The sequence below is a fragment of the Camelina sativa genome, chromosome 7, assembly GCF_000633955.1.
Source record: "Camelina sativa cultivar DH55 chromosome 7, Cs, whole genome shotgun sequence".
In the NCBI taxonomy this organism is placed as follows: Eukaryota; Viridiplantae; Streptophyta; class Magnoliopsida; order Brassicales; family Brassicaceae; genus Camelina; species Camelina sativa.
Genome location: NC_025691.1, coordinates 21,158,721 through 21,171,752, shown reverse-complemented (window position 1 = coordinate 21,171,752; position 13,032 = coordinate 21,158,721). Strand labels below are relative to the sequence as shown.

The window sequence follows — 13,032 nt, the reverse complement described above, 5'->3', positions numbered from 1 at the left end:
CAGAATTATTGAGCAGACACTCTTTGTAATATCTGAGCAGACACTTTTTGTAATATCGAAACACGGCACGAAAGACCAAACGAAGCCGTACCATGTACATAAGCCATAACTCAGTCGTACGAAGTACATAACTCAACCATAACATATATGTTTATTTAATATTTATTTATAACTCAGCTGTGTGAAGTACAGAACTCAGCCGTAACATTGAAAAGATACTATAATATCCAAATGTTTTCAATATCCAAGTACAATTCCTACCAAAAGAAATCCAAATGTTTTCAATATACAATTCCTACCACAAGAAATCCAAATGTTTTTACATACATATCCAAGTACAAGTCCTACCAAAAGAAATACAAAATTACGTAAACTGACTCATAAAATCAGGTGCGTCATCGTAGATTTCTGCTGCCATTTTAACACGTATACCCTGGATATTTTGATCACATATTCCATCGAAAGACACACCAAGCGCTAGACATTCTATAAACTTTAAAGTGTACACGCCACAGTCACCAACCTGTACGTTTTGCGAGACCTTGGAGACTCTCCTCCTCCTGAAGGTGAAATGTTTGAAAGTAGGTTCACGATATTCGTGAGGAACAATCTCGTTCATCATTGCTGGAATCATCCGCGTAAATGCCCTACAAGAATTCAGTATTTTACCCTCACTTTCTTTGGTTACTTGTCCGACGATGCTATCATAGCAATCAATATGTCCCCTAAGCAGATCCACGTGCAGCGCCACCCAGTGATCGCCTCCAGTTTGTGGAGCAATATACAGGTGATCCACATCTTCAATCCACTTCAAATTAGTCGTTTGATCTGAAGGTATCAAACCTTTAACTAACTCTTTGTAACAGTTGCCTGTTAATTTAAACAGTTTGGGTTTCATCTCGAACTGGGCATAGTCACGAATCATCATCATGGTGAACCACGGGTCTACAAACGCAATGCGTTTGTTGTGATATGGGAAGGGATCTCGTTTGTACCTATCCCTAAGGAGTCTCATATACGCGCCCATGTGCTGTAAAAAAGGAAACTGAGTAAAGAACAGCAACTCAGCCATAATGTTTGAAATAACTCAGACAACAACAACAATAACTAAGACATTAAGATAAACTTACTTCATCAGTAAGCCACCCATAGGTACCATAATTTTCTGGTTTCACTGGCCAGTCCTTTCGTTCGGTGATTAGCTGCCTATAGAATTCAATTTCGATTTCGCCCTTGCCTAACAAAATATTCCTAACAAACAAAATAAACAAAAGTTAATATAATGTTAACAAGCTGTGATTAACTTTTTAAGAAAAAGGGTCTAAAGGGTCATACTCGGATTTCTTTATAAAATCCATAAGTTTCTGCAACGTGACCGGATCAACAGGTGCCAGAGGATCATATATTCCAGGTCCAGGTGAACAGTTCTTCCTCATACACGTCAGTCTGTTGTCTCCAATATAAGGGAAAATCCTACTTGGATGAGCTTGTTGTGTATTCAATGCACTCCCATCCGAGGACAGCTTTACACTCTCCAGCCTAAAAGCTTTAATTCTATCAAGTCTAATCTTTTCCTCCTCATCATCATCAGACAATAAACTGGTCTGTAATATCTTCTGCACCAGCTTCTCCCTTATTCAAACCTCCATGTGGTACAATAGACAATGGCATAACAGCAGTAGGATTTTTAGGCTTTCTACCTCTACCTCTTTTCTTTTCTTGAATGTCTACAGCCGCTAATTCTTTGGCCTTCATTGCCGCAGCTACTTCTTTGGCCTTCTTTGCCGCCTGTAACTCTTTGGCCTTCTCTGTCGCCTCTAACTCTTTGGCGTTTCTCCTCGTGTAAGGCCGTGTTTTCGTATTAGCTGGTTTCTTAGCAGCTGGAGACTTCTTAGCAGTTGGAGACTTCTGAAGGAAATCAGTAGGATTATCAAACTTATCCATCAGATTCTTACTGATCCCATCCAAACCACTGCCATCAATAGAATTATTTTCTTGTATAACATAGCGAAGACAATTAACGATATTGATAACTCAACCTAAACATCCTGGAAAATCAGCCATAAAATTAAGATAAATCAGACATTACCGGAGGACTGTTGACAGAGTAGTTTTCTTGCATTTTTCCTGGAATGACTGGTGGAACTGTTGTTCTCTGTAGTTTTGCCTGAAGGTCCAGAGATTTCAGGTTCTTTATCGGTACATCCATAAACGCAAATGCCGTGTTTTGGCCAGTTTCCCCAACACTCATGGAAAGCATGTGATCTTTCATCTGTTTGAGATCACGCTCAAAAGGTCCAAACCTGGTATCAATCCTTTCCTTCATCCTCTGTTCTATTCTATCTCCAATCTTCTTCTCCAGATCCAGAGGCATATTTGCAATGTTTGTATCAAGGGTGTCAAACCTTGAGTTTAACCTGCACACCAAGTCAACGAGAGTTCTAACCAACACATCTTCCCCCGCATCTTCCTCCTCACTAGCCAACTGAAACAAATACACAAACTGTCGTAAACAGGCTAACGAAAGGTTACATAAAATATAAACTCACTATACACCATATCACTTACCTTTTTTCCTTTCTTCTTCTTCTCCTGTGCAGCTCCTGCTCCTTCACCAGATTCACCACCCTGAATGGTGGTCACTTGGTTATGGACTTTCCGCTTCTTTGCGGGAGGAGATTCAGACTCAACAGCTGCTTTAGCTTTCTTTTTCTTTTTCTTCTTCTCAATCTCCTTCACATCCCAAAACCCTTTAACAAACTTATCCATATGTATGTCTTCGATCAGGCGATTAATTGCTGGGTCGTCTTCTTGATCTGGCCACGTATGAAATAGATCGTAGCCATTTTCCTTCATAACCATTTTACAGACACGCAGCTGTAACATAAGAGGTTATGAAACCCATCAGTAAGTTTTAACTCAGCCATCACTAAACAATTAACTCAGCCATCTAAGACCATAAATCAGCCATCAAAGAACAATAACTCAGCCATAACAAAACCATAACTCATCCATAACTAAACCATAACTCAGCCATATAATACCATAAATCAGCCATCATTAAACCATAACTCAGCCATAAAAGAACAATAACTCAGCCATAACTCATCACTTACTATACTAAATAATAACTCAGTTATAACAGCCGCTAATCACTCAACCACTGCTAAACCATATATCAGCCATCATTTAAATAATAATCAGCCAGTAACTATCAGTCTACCATAACACAATCAAAACCTTACCTCACCAAGCGCTTTGATCTCTTCAGCAATAATCGTTTCCATCGTTGAACCTGTACAGTTTCCATGCCATCGAAGCAACGGTATGACATCATCTTCAGCTGATGCATTCCCAAACCGATCTCCAAAGCATTTGATGGACTCATACGCCCAAGCCTGTAACACGGGTGTAAAACCACTAAGGGTGTATGACTTTCTCGTAGGCTTCAACATCTTTATAGAATCAACAAGAGCTTCAAATTTTGACCGACCCCACGGATAAGTGTTCATGGCTTCATCATCAAAAACTCTTTTCGCACTTTCATATGGAATTCTAGAGTTATGATGCAAACCATACAGTCCAATGTGTTGAAGAAGCAACAACACTAACCATTTACGATGATTAGGGATTTTCCATCCCCGGCACACTTTTAATGCTTCCCTGAGTTCATTTAATGATGGACCTTCCCCACCAGGCACTTGCAAAAGTCTGAAGAACGCTTTGTGTTCCTCTTCAAGTTCAAACCGTTATGTCGGCATTGGGTCTATGTTTAACCCCGTGACATGAGCAAATTCTTTCAACCCAAACCTGATAGGTTGACCACCGACCACAAACCAAAGCTCCTTCTTATGTACCCTTAACTGGTTACATAGTAGGAAATGTACAACCTTACCAGACCAGACGAATTGGCTATCAACTAGCTTAGAGATTATTCCAATAGGTACTTTCTTCGTTTCATCCCACGCATCCTGTCCTATTGATTCTCTAATCGTAGGGAAATCTCCCATCCTGAAATTGGTATTAATCTCTCTAAACTCTTGATTAGAGTTTCCTTCAGCGTATAGTCTTGGGGGGTAATCCCTTGTTTGTTCTTCAGAAATAATCACCATCGACATCAGATAAATTATATAATTCATAAGTAAATCATAAAATAAATCAGCCATAACATAAAACAAACTCATACACAAAGCATAACATAACTCAGCCACAAATACATAACTCATATCTAAAGCACAAAATAACTCAGTCACCAATACAAAACTCAGCCTTAACTCAGCCACATCAACAAACAAATCAGCCATCGAATCGAATAGATCTAACAAATCAGCCGTAAACCCTAAAAGTAAATCAGCCATCGAATCGAATAGATTTAACAAACCAGCCGTCATTAGAGACGGCGACAATCAGCCGTAAATCATCGATAAAAACCCACATTCAGCCGGAAAACCTATACCGGAACGTTTAAACAAAGACGAAGACGACGAAGAGAGAGAGAACGACGACGAAGAAAGAGAGTGTGACAACGAAGAGAGTGAGTGCGACGACGAATAGAGAGAGAGCGAGCAAATACGGCGAGAGATGATGGCGAGAGATTGACGGCGACAGAGTGGAAAATGACAGGTGTGACCGGCGACGAGAGACGACGAAGAAGAGTTTTTTTTTTTTAGTATTGGCGGTTTGTGAACAGTGAAAACTGTTCACTTTCCCTCTCTTTGATATAAACAAGAAAAAATAAATGTTGATCTGAAAAAAACTGCTTAATGACATGTTTGATGTGTATTTTAATTTGCTGATGTGTATATTTTTTTTTTCTGACCAAAACCGAAAAACAAAACCCAAGGGGTAAATTGTAATTACACTCAGGGCACTAAATATTTGAGTAATTTTCAAAAGATTTATAGATATGAGTAATAAACCAACTTTTGGATAACATTTGAGTAATTGATTCTAAATCCAAACTTTTTTGTAAGTCCTAGAGAGTAACATTTTGCATTTTGCAAACTACTTCAGCTTTAGTTCCGGTGTCCAGTTCAGTTTCCATATGTTCAATCAATATTTGTAGCCTTCTGCAAGTTCCCAATAAAGCTTCTGATGAAAAATTCTTAAAACCCTTAGCAACAGCCTCAATCTCACCAATATTTGCCTTTATTCTTTCCCCTGTTTGTTTCATGAGACCACACTCTTGTGGTGGGTAAACGCAAGCTCCAAGCTCGTCAATATGTACACTGGTTCCTTGACACAACTTCAGTAGTTTCTCAAGAGAGTCCACAAACCCACCGTTATCCGTTGGATTCTCCAGCTTGATCATGCCTGTGATAGTACGGATAAGCTCTTTTATTACCAAAAGTGTCTCAGACACGATATCAGCTACCATTTTAGCAACTTCAAATTCTTCAGGAGACAAGTTATCGACTAAATCATCTTCATCTTCAACTGAGTTTGGAGTTAGGCTTTCAGCATTTGTGTAAGCATCATCAGGCTCGGATGAAGAACAAGCTGGCTTCAGTTCTTTCATTTCCCTAAGAACATCTTTCATGGAAACAGCGACCAGTGTCATCGCCCTTCCAATCGCTTTGATGTTAGTTGCAGGCACCTTCTTCAGATTTGAGCATGCTTCCCACACTGCTCCTGCAAGCTGCGGAATCGACGGCTTCCTACCTTTCTCATATGTTCCTTCTGTTTCCAAAACAACAGAACCACCAGAATATATTGAGTAATCTTAATCAATATAAGAACAAGAACATGTAGGCTTCTTACCGTATAGAGAGACAGAACCCTGCAAAAATCTGGAATCGACAATTTGTTTCACAGAGGCTTGTATGGATGAAGAAAGTGTAATCCCAGCACCAGCCATGCTTCCATGACAATGCAGCAAAAATCCTTGAAGAGCGTTAAAGTATGACCCCATAGCCTCCTTCAGTGCTTCAGCTTGTGGAGGTTGTTCTCCAATCCATAGCATTCCCATTATTAGAATTATATTAACCCAATCAATTGAAGAAAAGCAAAAATTAGGTTACGAAAAGACAACAACAACTGGCAAAAGGAAACCTATGGTGGCTTGTTTTGAGAGGTGATCAGAAATCTCAAGGACATCGTTCCAGTTTAATTTGTCTTGTGTAAGAGATGGAACTTGGTCGAACATCTGCAAAAGAAAATCACAAAATACGTCTCTAAATCGGAGTTTCAATTTCCATTACAAAAACACGAAACCAAAAAAAAAGAAAAAAACTGAAGAGTATCTTTGATGGTGTTGTGATAACCAACAAGGATTTGATTCAATTCGTCTCTCTTTGGATTCGCCATGTCCGTCTTCCGTCGCCCCTAGTCGTACTTGTACGTAAGTCCCTAACTTCAAAGTTCTCGTTTAATCTACGTTTTAGGGGTTTTTGCACTCTTTAACAACACTTTTGTATTTCTACAATTCCATCAACGACGTCGTTTTCATAAAATCTTTCTACAATTCCTAAAGCAACACACCAACGAAGCTTTGATTTGAAACTCCTAAACTAGATAAAACATAAAACCATAATCATCATATACTATTAGTATACTACTTGACATCAAACCTTTTTTTAAGCCAAGGTGTTTATGAAATTTTATACCCACGACACAATGTCCTCAGGTTAGAGTTCAGATGGTTATGACATAGAAGATGTAGAGATATCAAGACTGTTATATACCATTGCTTATCGGCAAAACTAGGTTTATTTGATTATATTGATTCCTAAATCTTATATATTAGTCAGATTTTTATGAGCACTTGTTAGATATATGTTTTCGATATGATTCAAAATTATGAACTTTTTATAAATGGTGTGGACATCAAAGACAGTAGATGCCAAAAACTCACAATCAATTCTTCATCATCACTATAACAACACCACCACATAGTGTATATATCGAACTAATAAAAGCACAATATTTAATGGCGGCGAGATGATTGTCAGTCTATTGATTTAGCTAATCTCCTCATGTTCTTCACTATCTTTCTCATTAAACTTGCCACCCATCACTCTTAGCCTCGCTTTTCCCGCCTGCTCATACCATTCATATAGACATCACTTTCACTTTTACAAAATGTAATAATCAATTTTTATTCTCAAAATCAAACATACTAATTAAAGAACATCATTACTTTTCACTTTACTAACCTGTTCTTTCCAGTTGGTGAGGATGACGATAAGACCGAGCAAAACCGCTTGTACAAAGGACCCAACAGTGATCCCAATCCAGAGTCCTCTTCCTCCCATTTTAAACCTAAAAGCTAATAGAATAGCAGTTGGTATACCACAGAGATAGTATGCAGCTAGGTTTACATAAGCCCCTATATCTTGCCTCCCTGATCCTCTAGCCACACCTGCAGTTTCCATCCCCTTAATTAACACATTGTTGGTCCTTAAACTAGTTTCTTAATGACTTTTTAACATTATAGAAGGAGACTCTAACCCGAAAGAACTGCGTGAAGGGCATCGAATATGACCGATAAAGCTAGCAGTGGAGCCATTGATCTTACGTAATCCACAACTTCATTTTCAGAGCTGAATAGGTAACCAAATACGTTTCTTGCACCAAATACTATTACACCCACCATTATTGATTCTACACCTGTAATGACCATTACTGTATAAACCGCCATTCGAGCTTGTTTCGGTTTTCCAGCCCCTAACTCGTTTGCAACTCTTGTACTACAACCAACAAAAGTCAGAGAGAAGGGTTTTATGTTTTAGATAGATAACCTTGCTACAACCAACTCTGTTTCCCTTTCTAAAAATCGAAGAAAGACGGGAAATGAGCAAGAACCTTGCTGCTGCGCTAAGACTCTCTGGTATTTGGTACAAGGAGGACTGAGTTGACAGACTGTTAAAGAAGAAAGTTAAGCAACTGATCAGTCCATTCCAAACCTAATTATTTAGAAGATGAAAGGGACATACCAGACTGAGAGAACAGAGGCTTCTAGCTTAGGATTTGGTAAAATCCCAGAGAGTATGAGCAGAAATTCGAATGACCACCACTCGAGGCTGATTCAACACGTACAAAAGAGATTAAAGACAAGTCTAATGTCAACAACTCTGTGACTAAAACACAAAGAGGAGGTAAGAGGAGATTATATTACCAAATCATAGAGGCAGATGGGATACCAAACCGGAAAAACTCTCCCATTCCTTTAAACACACTCATGGAGATGGGAGCACGAGTCTTGCTACCGCTGGAAGAAAACGTCATGTATAATCCAAGAACAGTCACGTTAAACCAGTAAGAAACGCCAATCGCAATAGCTGCACCGAGGCTCCCAAGACCAAACTTAAAGACTAAACTCCAGCAGAGAACAACATGGACACAAAGAGCAGATATTGAACTCATAATCAAAGGCAAAATCAGACTCTGCGCTTGGTAAAACCGAACAAGCGACTGCAAAGTAGCGTAACCAAAGAGCGCGGGTATGAGCCAAGTTGCAAACTTTCCAGCTTGTTGAGCCACCAGAGGATCTTGTCCAATGAGAGAGAGTATATCACCCATGTAACTCCATAGAACAGACAAAGGAATACACACAATGTACAAAGAGAGAATGCCTGTGTAAGTATGAACTCCAAGTTTTTCGAATTGTTTAGCTCCATAAGCTTGACCACATAAAGTCTCCAACGCACTAGCCAATCCAAACTGTAACTTATGATCACAACTCAGAATCTTAAACTAATCATATAACTTATGAAAAAGAAAAAGATCAAGAAAGAGAGAGTCATAAGACGAGACTAAAACCGGTGACGCTACAGAAAGAAACGGCGATGGCGGTGCTTGAGAGATAAAGCTCACCGAGATGACCAACCATCATAATCGATATCACCTGAAGAACATACGTAGAAGAGTTCACCGCAACCATGGGACCAGCGATGTAACCAAGCCTCTTCATCTCCTTCAAAAACCCATCTTTCCTGTTTACTTCTTCTCCATCGCTCACCACAAGCAAGCCCTGCTCCCCCGAATCCATTCTTTCTGCTTCTTCTTCCCCTGAGATCACGAGAATCTTTAACCTATTCTCCCAATCAATCTTATATAACTTGTTCTACTAGTAATACTTTATGACTTGTCCTCTGTGTGTCGTATCTTGATTCTATACCTGTCTCGTTCAGCCGCCATAAATTCTATCTGAATTGAAATAATGGCTCAACGTTGAAAAATTCAATGGTCGTAAAATTGTTTTTAAGTTTATATTTTTGTTTTTTATACTAATTTTTATTTTTTTGTTATTGCAACTTTACGGTTCAACTGTCGTTTAAACACTAACGGGGTGTATTGGACGATTTAAAAAGATTTAAGAAATTTGGAATTTTGATAGATTTTAGGGAAGTTGATATGATTTATGGTAAAATTCTTTCAAATCCCACCTAAAACTATGAGATTTGGATTTCTGTACTTTTAACTAAACAAATCCTCTCAGATCTTCAGAATCCCTTAAAAATACAGAAATCCAACTTGAATAACTTGTAACTTTTATACAAATCACCTAAAATTTGAATAACATATGATTTGTAACTTTTATACAAATCACCTAAAATGTAAGTTGAATACACCCCCTAAATACAAGTCCCTCAAACAAGCATCACATTAGTATTCTTTAGTTTTTATTAAAATATTTTTCTAACGGGTAACCGGACTATTATTTTCCCTCCACTTTCCCATAAATCATCATAGTTGTACTAATATTATGCATTAATTTCATTTTGTTTTGTTTCATAAAACAACAACAACAACAAGAAACTAATACTGATTACAACATTAAATGGAGAAATTGATTTGGCTTATCATGTTCTTCACTTATTTATTTTATTTTTAAAAGTGTTCTTCTTCACTTATTTTCATCTTCAAACTCTTCAGCCATCAGTCTTTCTCTTGCATTTTTCGCCTGCCCATATGATTCATATATTATCAATAGACATTACTTTCATTTTTTACAAATTCACTAAATCACTTTTCACTTAACTAACCTCTTGCTCCCAGTTGGTAAAGATAACGATAAGAACGAGCAAAAAAGCTTGAACAAAGGACCCAACTGTGATCCCAATCCAGAGTCCTCTTCCTCTCATTTTAAACCCAAAGGCTAATATGATAGCAGTTGGTGTGCCACAGAGATAGTATGCTGCTAGGTTTACATAAGCCCCTCTATCTTGCCTCCCTGCTCCTCTAGCCACACCTGTTATATATGTTTCATTTCCACTAATAACACATTAATTTTTAAACGTTAACTTCATTCATGATTTTGACATTATAGAAGAAGAGAGTCTAACCCGAAAGAACCGTGTGAAGGGCATCTAATATGACTAATAAAGAAACCAGCGGGGCCATTGATCTTACATAATCCACAACTTCGGTTTCTGAGCTGAATAGGTAACCAAATACGTTTCTTGAACCAAAGACTATTGCACTCACCAGTATTGATTCTACACATGCTATAACCATCACTGTGTAAACCGCCATCCGAGCTTGTTTCGGGTTTCCAGCTCCTAACTCGTTTGCAACTCTTGTACTACAACAACCACAATAGAGACACAAGGGTTTTAGATTTTAGATAGTAAACTCCCATTTTTTAAAATGAAACGGAAAAAAGAACCTTGCTGCTGCGCCGAGACTCTCTGGTATATGGTATGCAAAGGAGATTGTCGATAGACTTTAAAGAAGGAAGAGAGCAACTGAGTTGTATGATACTATTACATTCCAAAACCAAGTCTTTAATCAAAAGATAGAAAAGAAAAAAACATACCACACTGAGAGAACAGAGGTTTCTAGCGTTGAATTTGGTAAAATCCCAGAGAGCAGGACCAAAAATTCGAACGACCACCACTCGAGGCTAGTTCAACATCAAAGATTCAAGTTAATTGTCAAGAACCCTGTGACCAAACCAAACTAACAAAAAGAGGAATAAAGAAAAGTTTCTATACCAAATCATCGACGCAGATGGGATTCCAAGCCAGAAAAACTCTTTCATTCCTTTGACCACACTCATGGAGATAGTTGCACGGCTCTTGCTACAGCTGGACGAAAACTTCATGTATAATCCAAGCACAACCACGTTTACCCAGTAAGAAACCCCAATCGCTATAGCTGCACCGCGGATCCCAAACCCAAACTTAAAGACCAAGCTCCAGCAGAGGGAAACGTGGACACAGACAGCAGAGATTGAGCTTATAATCAACGGGAAAATCAGACTCTGCGCTTGGAAAAACTGTACAAGCGGCTGCAAAGTGGCGTAAGCCAAGAGGGCAGGTATGAGCCAAGTTGCAAATTTCCCAGCTTCTTGAGCAACCACAGGATCTTGTCCAATGAGAGAGAGTATAGCACCCATGTAACTCCATAGCACAGACAAAGGAATACACACAAGATACAAAGAGAGAATCGTTGTGTAAGTATGTACTCCAAGTTTCTCATACTGTTTAGCTCCATAAGCTTGGCCACATAGAGTCTCCATTGCACTAGCCAATCCAAACTGTAAATGATAATCACAATCGAGATTCAAGAAAAGAAGAAAAAAAAAAACAGAGAGGATCTGTTCGTTTGGAAGTTGCAGTCAGTGTCATTTGGTAGCTGCAACTTCCAACCTAACAACAATGTCCATAAAGAGATAGATATACTTACGACAAGGCTGAAACCAGTGGCGCTGCAGAAAGAAACAGCAATGGCGGTGCTAGAAAGGAAAAGCTCACCGAGATGACCAATCATCACTATAGATATCACTTGAAGAAAATCCATAGACAAGTTTACTGCAACCATCGGACCAGCAATGTAACCAAGCCTCTTCATCTCCTGGAAATAACCATCTTTCTTCTTGACTTCTTCTTCCTCGCTCTTTGCAAGCAGACCCTTCTCTGCAGAATCCATTCCCTCTTCCTTCTTGTTTCTGTTTCTTCTCTGGAGAGATCTTTAGCTTCCTTTAGGGATTTTTTAACCTGATCTTCTATGAATCTTCCCTATTTATACCATCATTTATGTTTACACCTTCTACTCTCGTCCTTTCTTATTCAACCACCATAAATTTTCTGTGTCGCTAATGGTTCATGATAGCAAATCAGGAAAGTGGCATTTGAGAAAGAAATCATGCTTAGCTTGAAACTATCTATTGAAAATCTATTGAAATCCAAATTTCCTTAGTAATTGATTTCAATGTTGATTGTATATGAATGTATGGTTGTTTCTTACTCTTCAAAGGCATTATATAAAAAATTCTTCTTGTTTGAGACCCATTTAATCAGTCCACTCTTCTTGTTTCCTCTCTCCTCTACATTTATTTGCTCTCTTTTAAGAATTCATTTAGCTCCATCAATTCAAACTTGGAGCAAATCGTATATGATTAGTGAGTAGTATAAACTTTTTTTGTAAATAAAGGGCTCGACCGCTAGAGGCCAAAACTAATGTGAACATTCAGTTCCTCATTACTATACTTGAAAACAACAGCACAAATAAACACACACGACATTTAATGGAGGAGATGGTGATTGAACTCTTGATTAGTTTAGCTGATCACTTCATTATCTTTCTCTTCAAATTCATCACCCATAACTCTTTCTCTAGCCTTTCTCGCCTGCCACAAATATACATTAATTCATACATATATCAAAAAACACATCACTTTCACTTTTACTTCCAGAACCTACTATCTGAACCATAGGATCCACATGTGTAAAGGACATCACTCTCGCTTTTACTTTCCAAACCTACTAATGAATTAAACATGAGAACAACATGAGGACATTACTTTCACTTTCACTTTAACTAACCTGTTGTTTCCAGTTGGTGAGGATAACAATAAGACCGAGCAAAACCGCTTGTACAAAGGACCCAACAGTGATCCCAATCCAGAGTCCTCTTCCTCCCATTTTAAATCTAAAAGCTAATAAAACAGCAGTTGGTATGCCACAGAGATAGTAAGCAGCTAGGTTTACATAAGCCCCTATATCTTGCCTCCCTGATCCTCTAGCCACACCTGCAGTGTCAATCCCCTTAGTTAAAACATTGTTGATCCTTAAAACTAGTTTCTTA

The 13,032-nt window shown here is 38.5% G+C and overlaps 3 protein-coding genes and 1 long non-coding RNA gene across 6 annotated transcripts; all 4 read right to left on the bottom strand.

Annotated features, from left to right (window-relative positions):
* Positions 4,976-6,344, bottom strand: LOC104704821. Of its 2 annotated transcripts, XM_019227505.1 has the most exons (3): positions 6,052-6,344; positions 5,761-5,967; positions 4,976-5,679 (listed from the first exon to the last, which is right to left on the bottom strand). In XM_019227505.1, the coding sequence occupies exons 1-3, from the start codon at positions 6,143-6,145 to the stop codon at positions 4,976-4,978; spliced, it is 1,005 nt and encodes a 334-aa protein (XP_019083050.1). In that variant the 5' UTR covers positions 6,146-6,344. The 2 variants fall into 2 exon arrangements, with proteins under 2 accessions (XP_019083050.1, XP_019083051.1); XM_019227506.1 differs by having other exon boundaries at positions 5,761-6,065.
* LOC104701771 (protein DETOXIFICATION 14-like) lies at positions 6,787-9,094 on the bottom strand. The gene is made up of 7 exons (XM_010417508.2): positions 8,747-9,094; positions 8,117-8,661; positions 7,935-8,021; positions 7,804-7,860; positions 7,450-7,688; positions 7,155-7,360; positions 6,787-7,037 (listed from the first exon to the last, which is right to left on the bottom strand). The coding sequence occupies exons 1-7, from the start codon at positions 8,987-8,989 to the stop codon at positions 6,960-6,962; spliced, it is 1,455 nt and encodes a 484-aa protein (XP_010415810.1). The 5' UTR covers positions 8,990-9,094; the 3' UTR covers positions 6,787-6,959.
* Positions 9,694-12,209, bottom strand: LOC104701772 (protein DETOXIFICATION 14-like). 2 transcript variants are annotated; one of them, XM_019227742.1, is made up of 7 exons: positions 11,632-12,208; positions 10,938-11,482; positions 10,760-10,846; positions 10,610-10,666; positions 10,287-10,525; positions 9,987-10,192; positions 9,694-9,904 (listed from the first exon to the last, which is right to left on the bottom strand). In XM_019227742.1, the coding sequence occupies exons 1-7, from the start codon at positions 11,872-11,874 to the stop codon at positions 9,848-9,850; spliced, it is 1,434 nt and encodes a 477-aa protein (XP_019083287.1). In that variant the 5' UTR covers positions 11,875-12,208; the 3' UTR covers positions 9,694-9,847. The 2 variants fall into 2 exon arrangements, with proteins under 2 accessions (XP_019083287.1, XP_019083288.1); XM_019227743.1 differs by lacking the exon at positions 10,610-10,666 and having other exon boundaries at positions 11,632-12,209.
* On the bottom strand, positions 12,327-13,000 carry LOC104704820. The gene is made up of 2 exons (XR_002032769.1): positions 12,771-13,000; positions 12,327-12,574 (listed from the first exon to the last, which is right to left on the bottom strand). It is a non-coding gene; the product is annotated as an uncharacterized LOC104704820 (long non-coding RNA).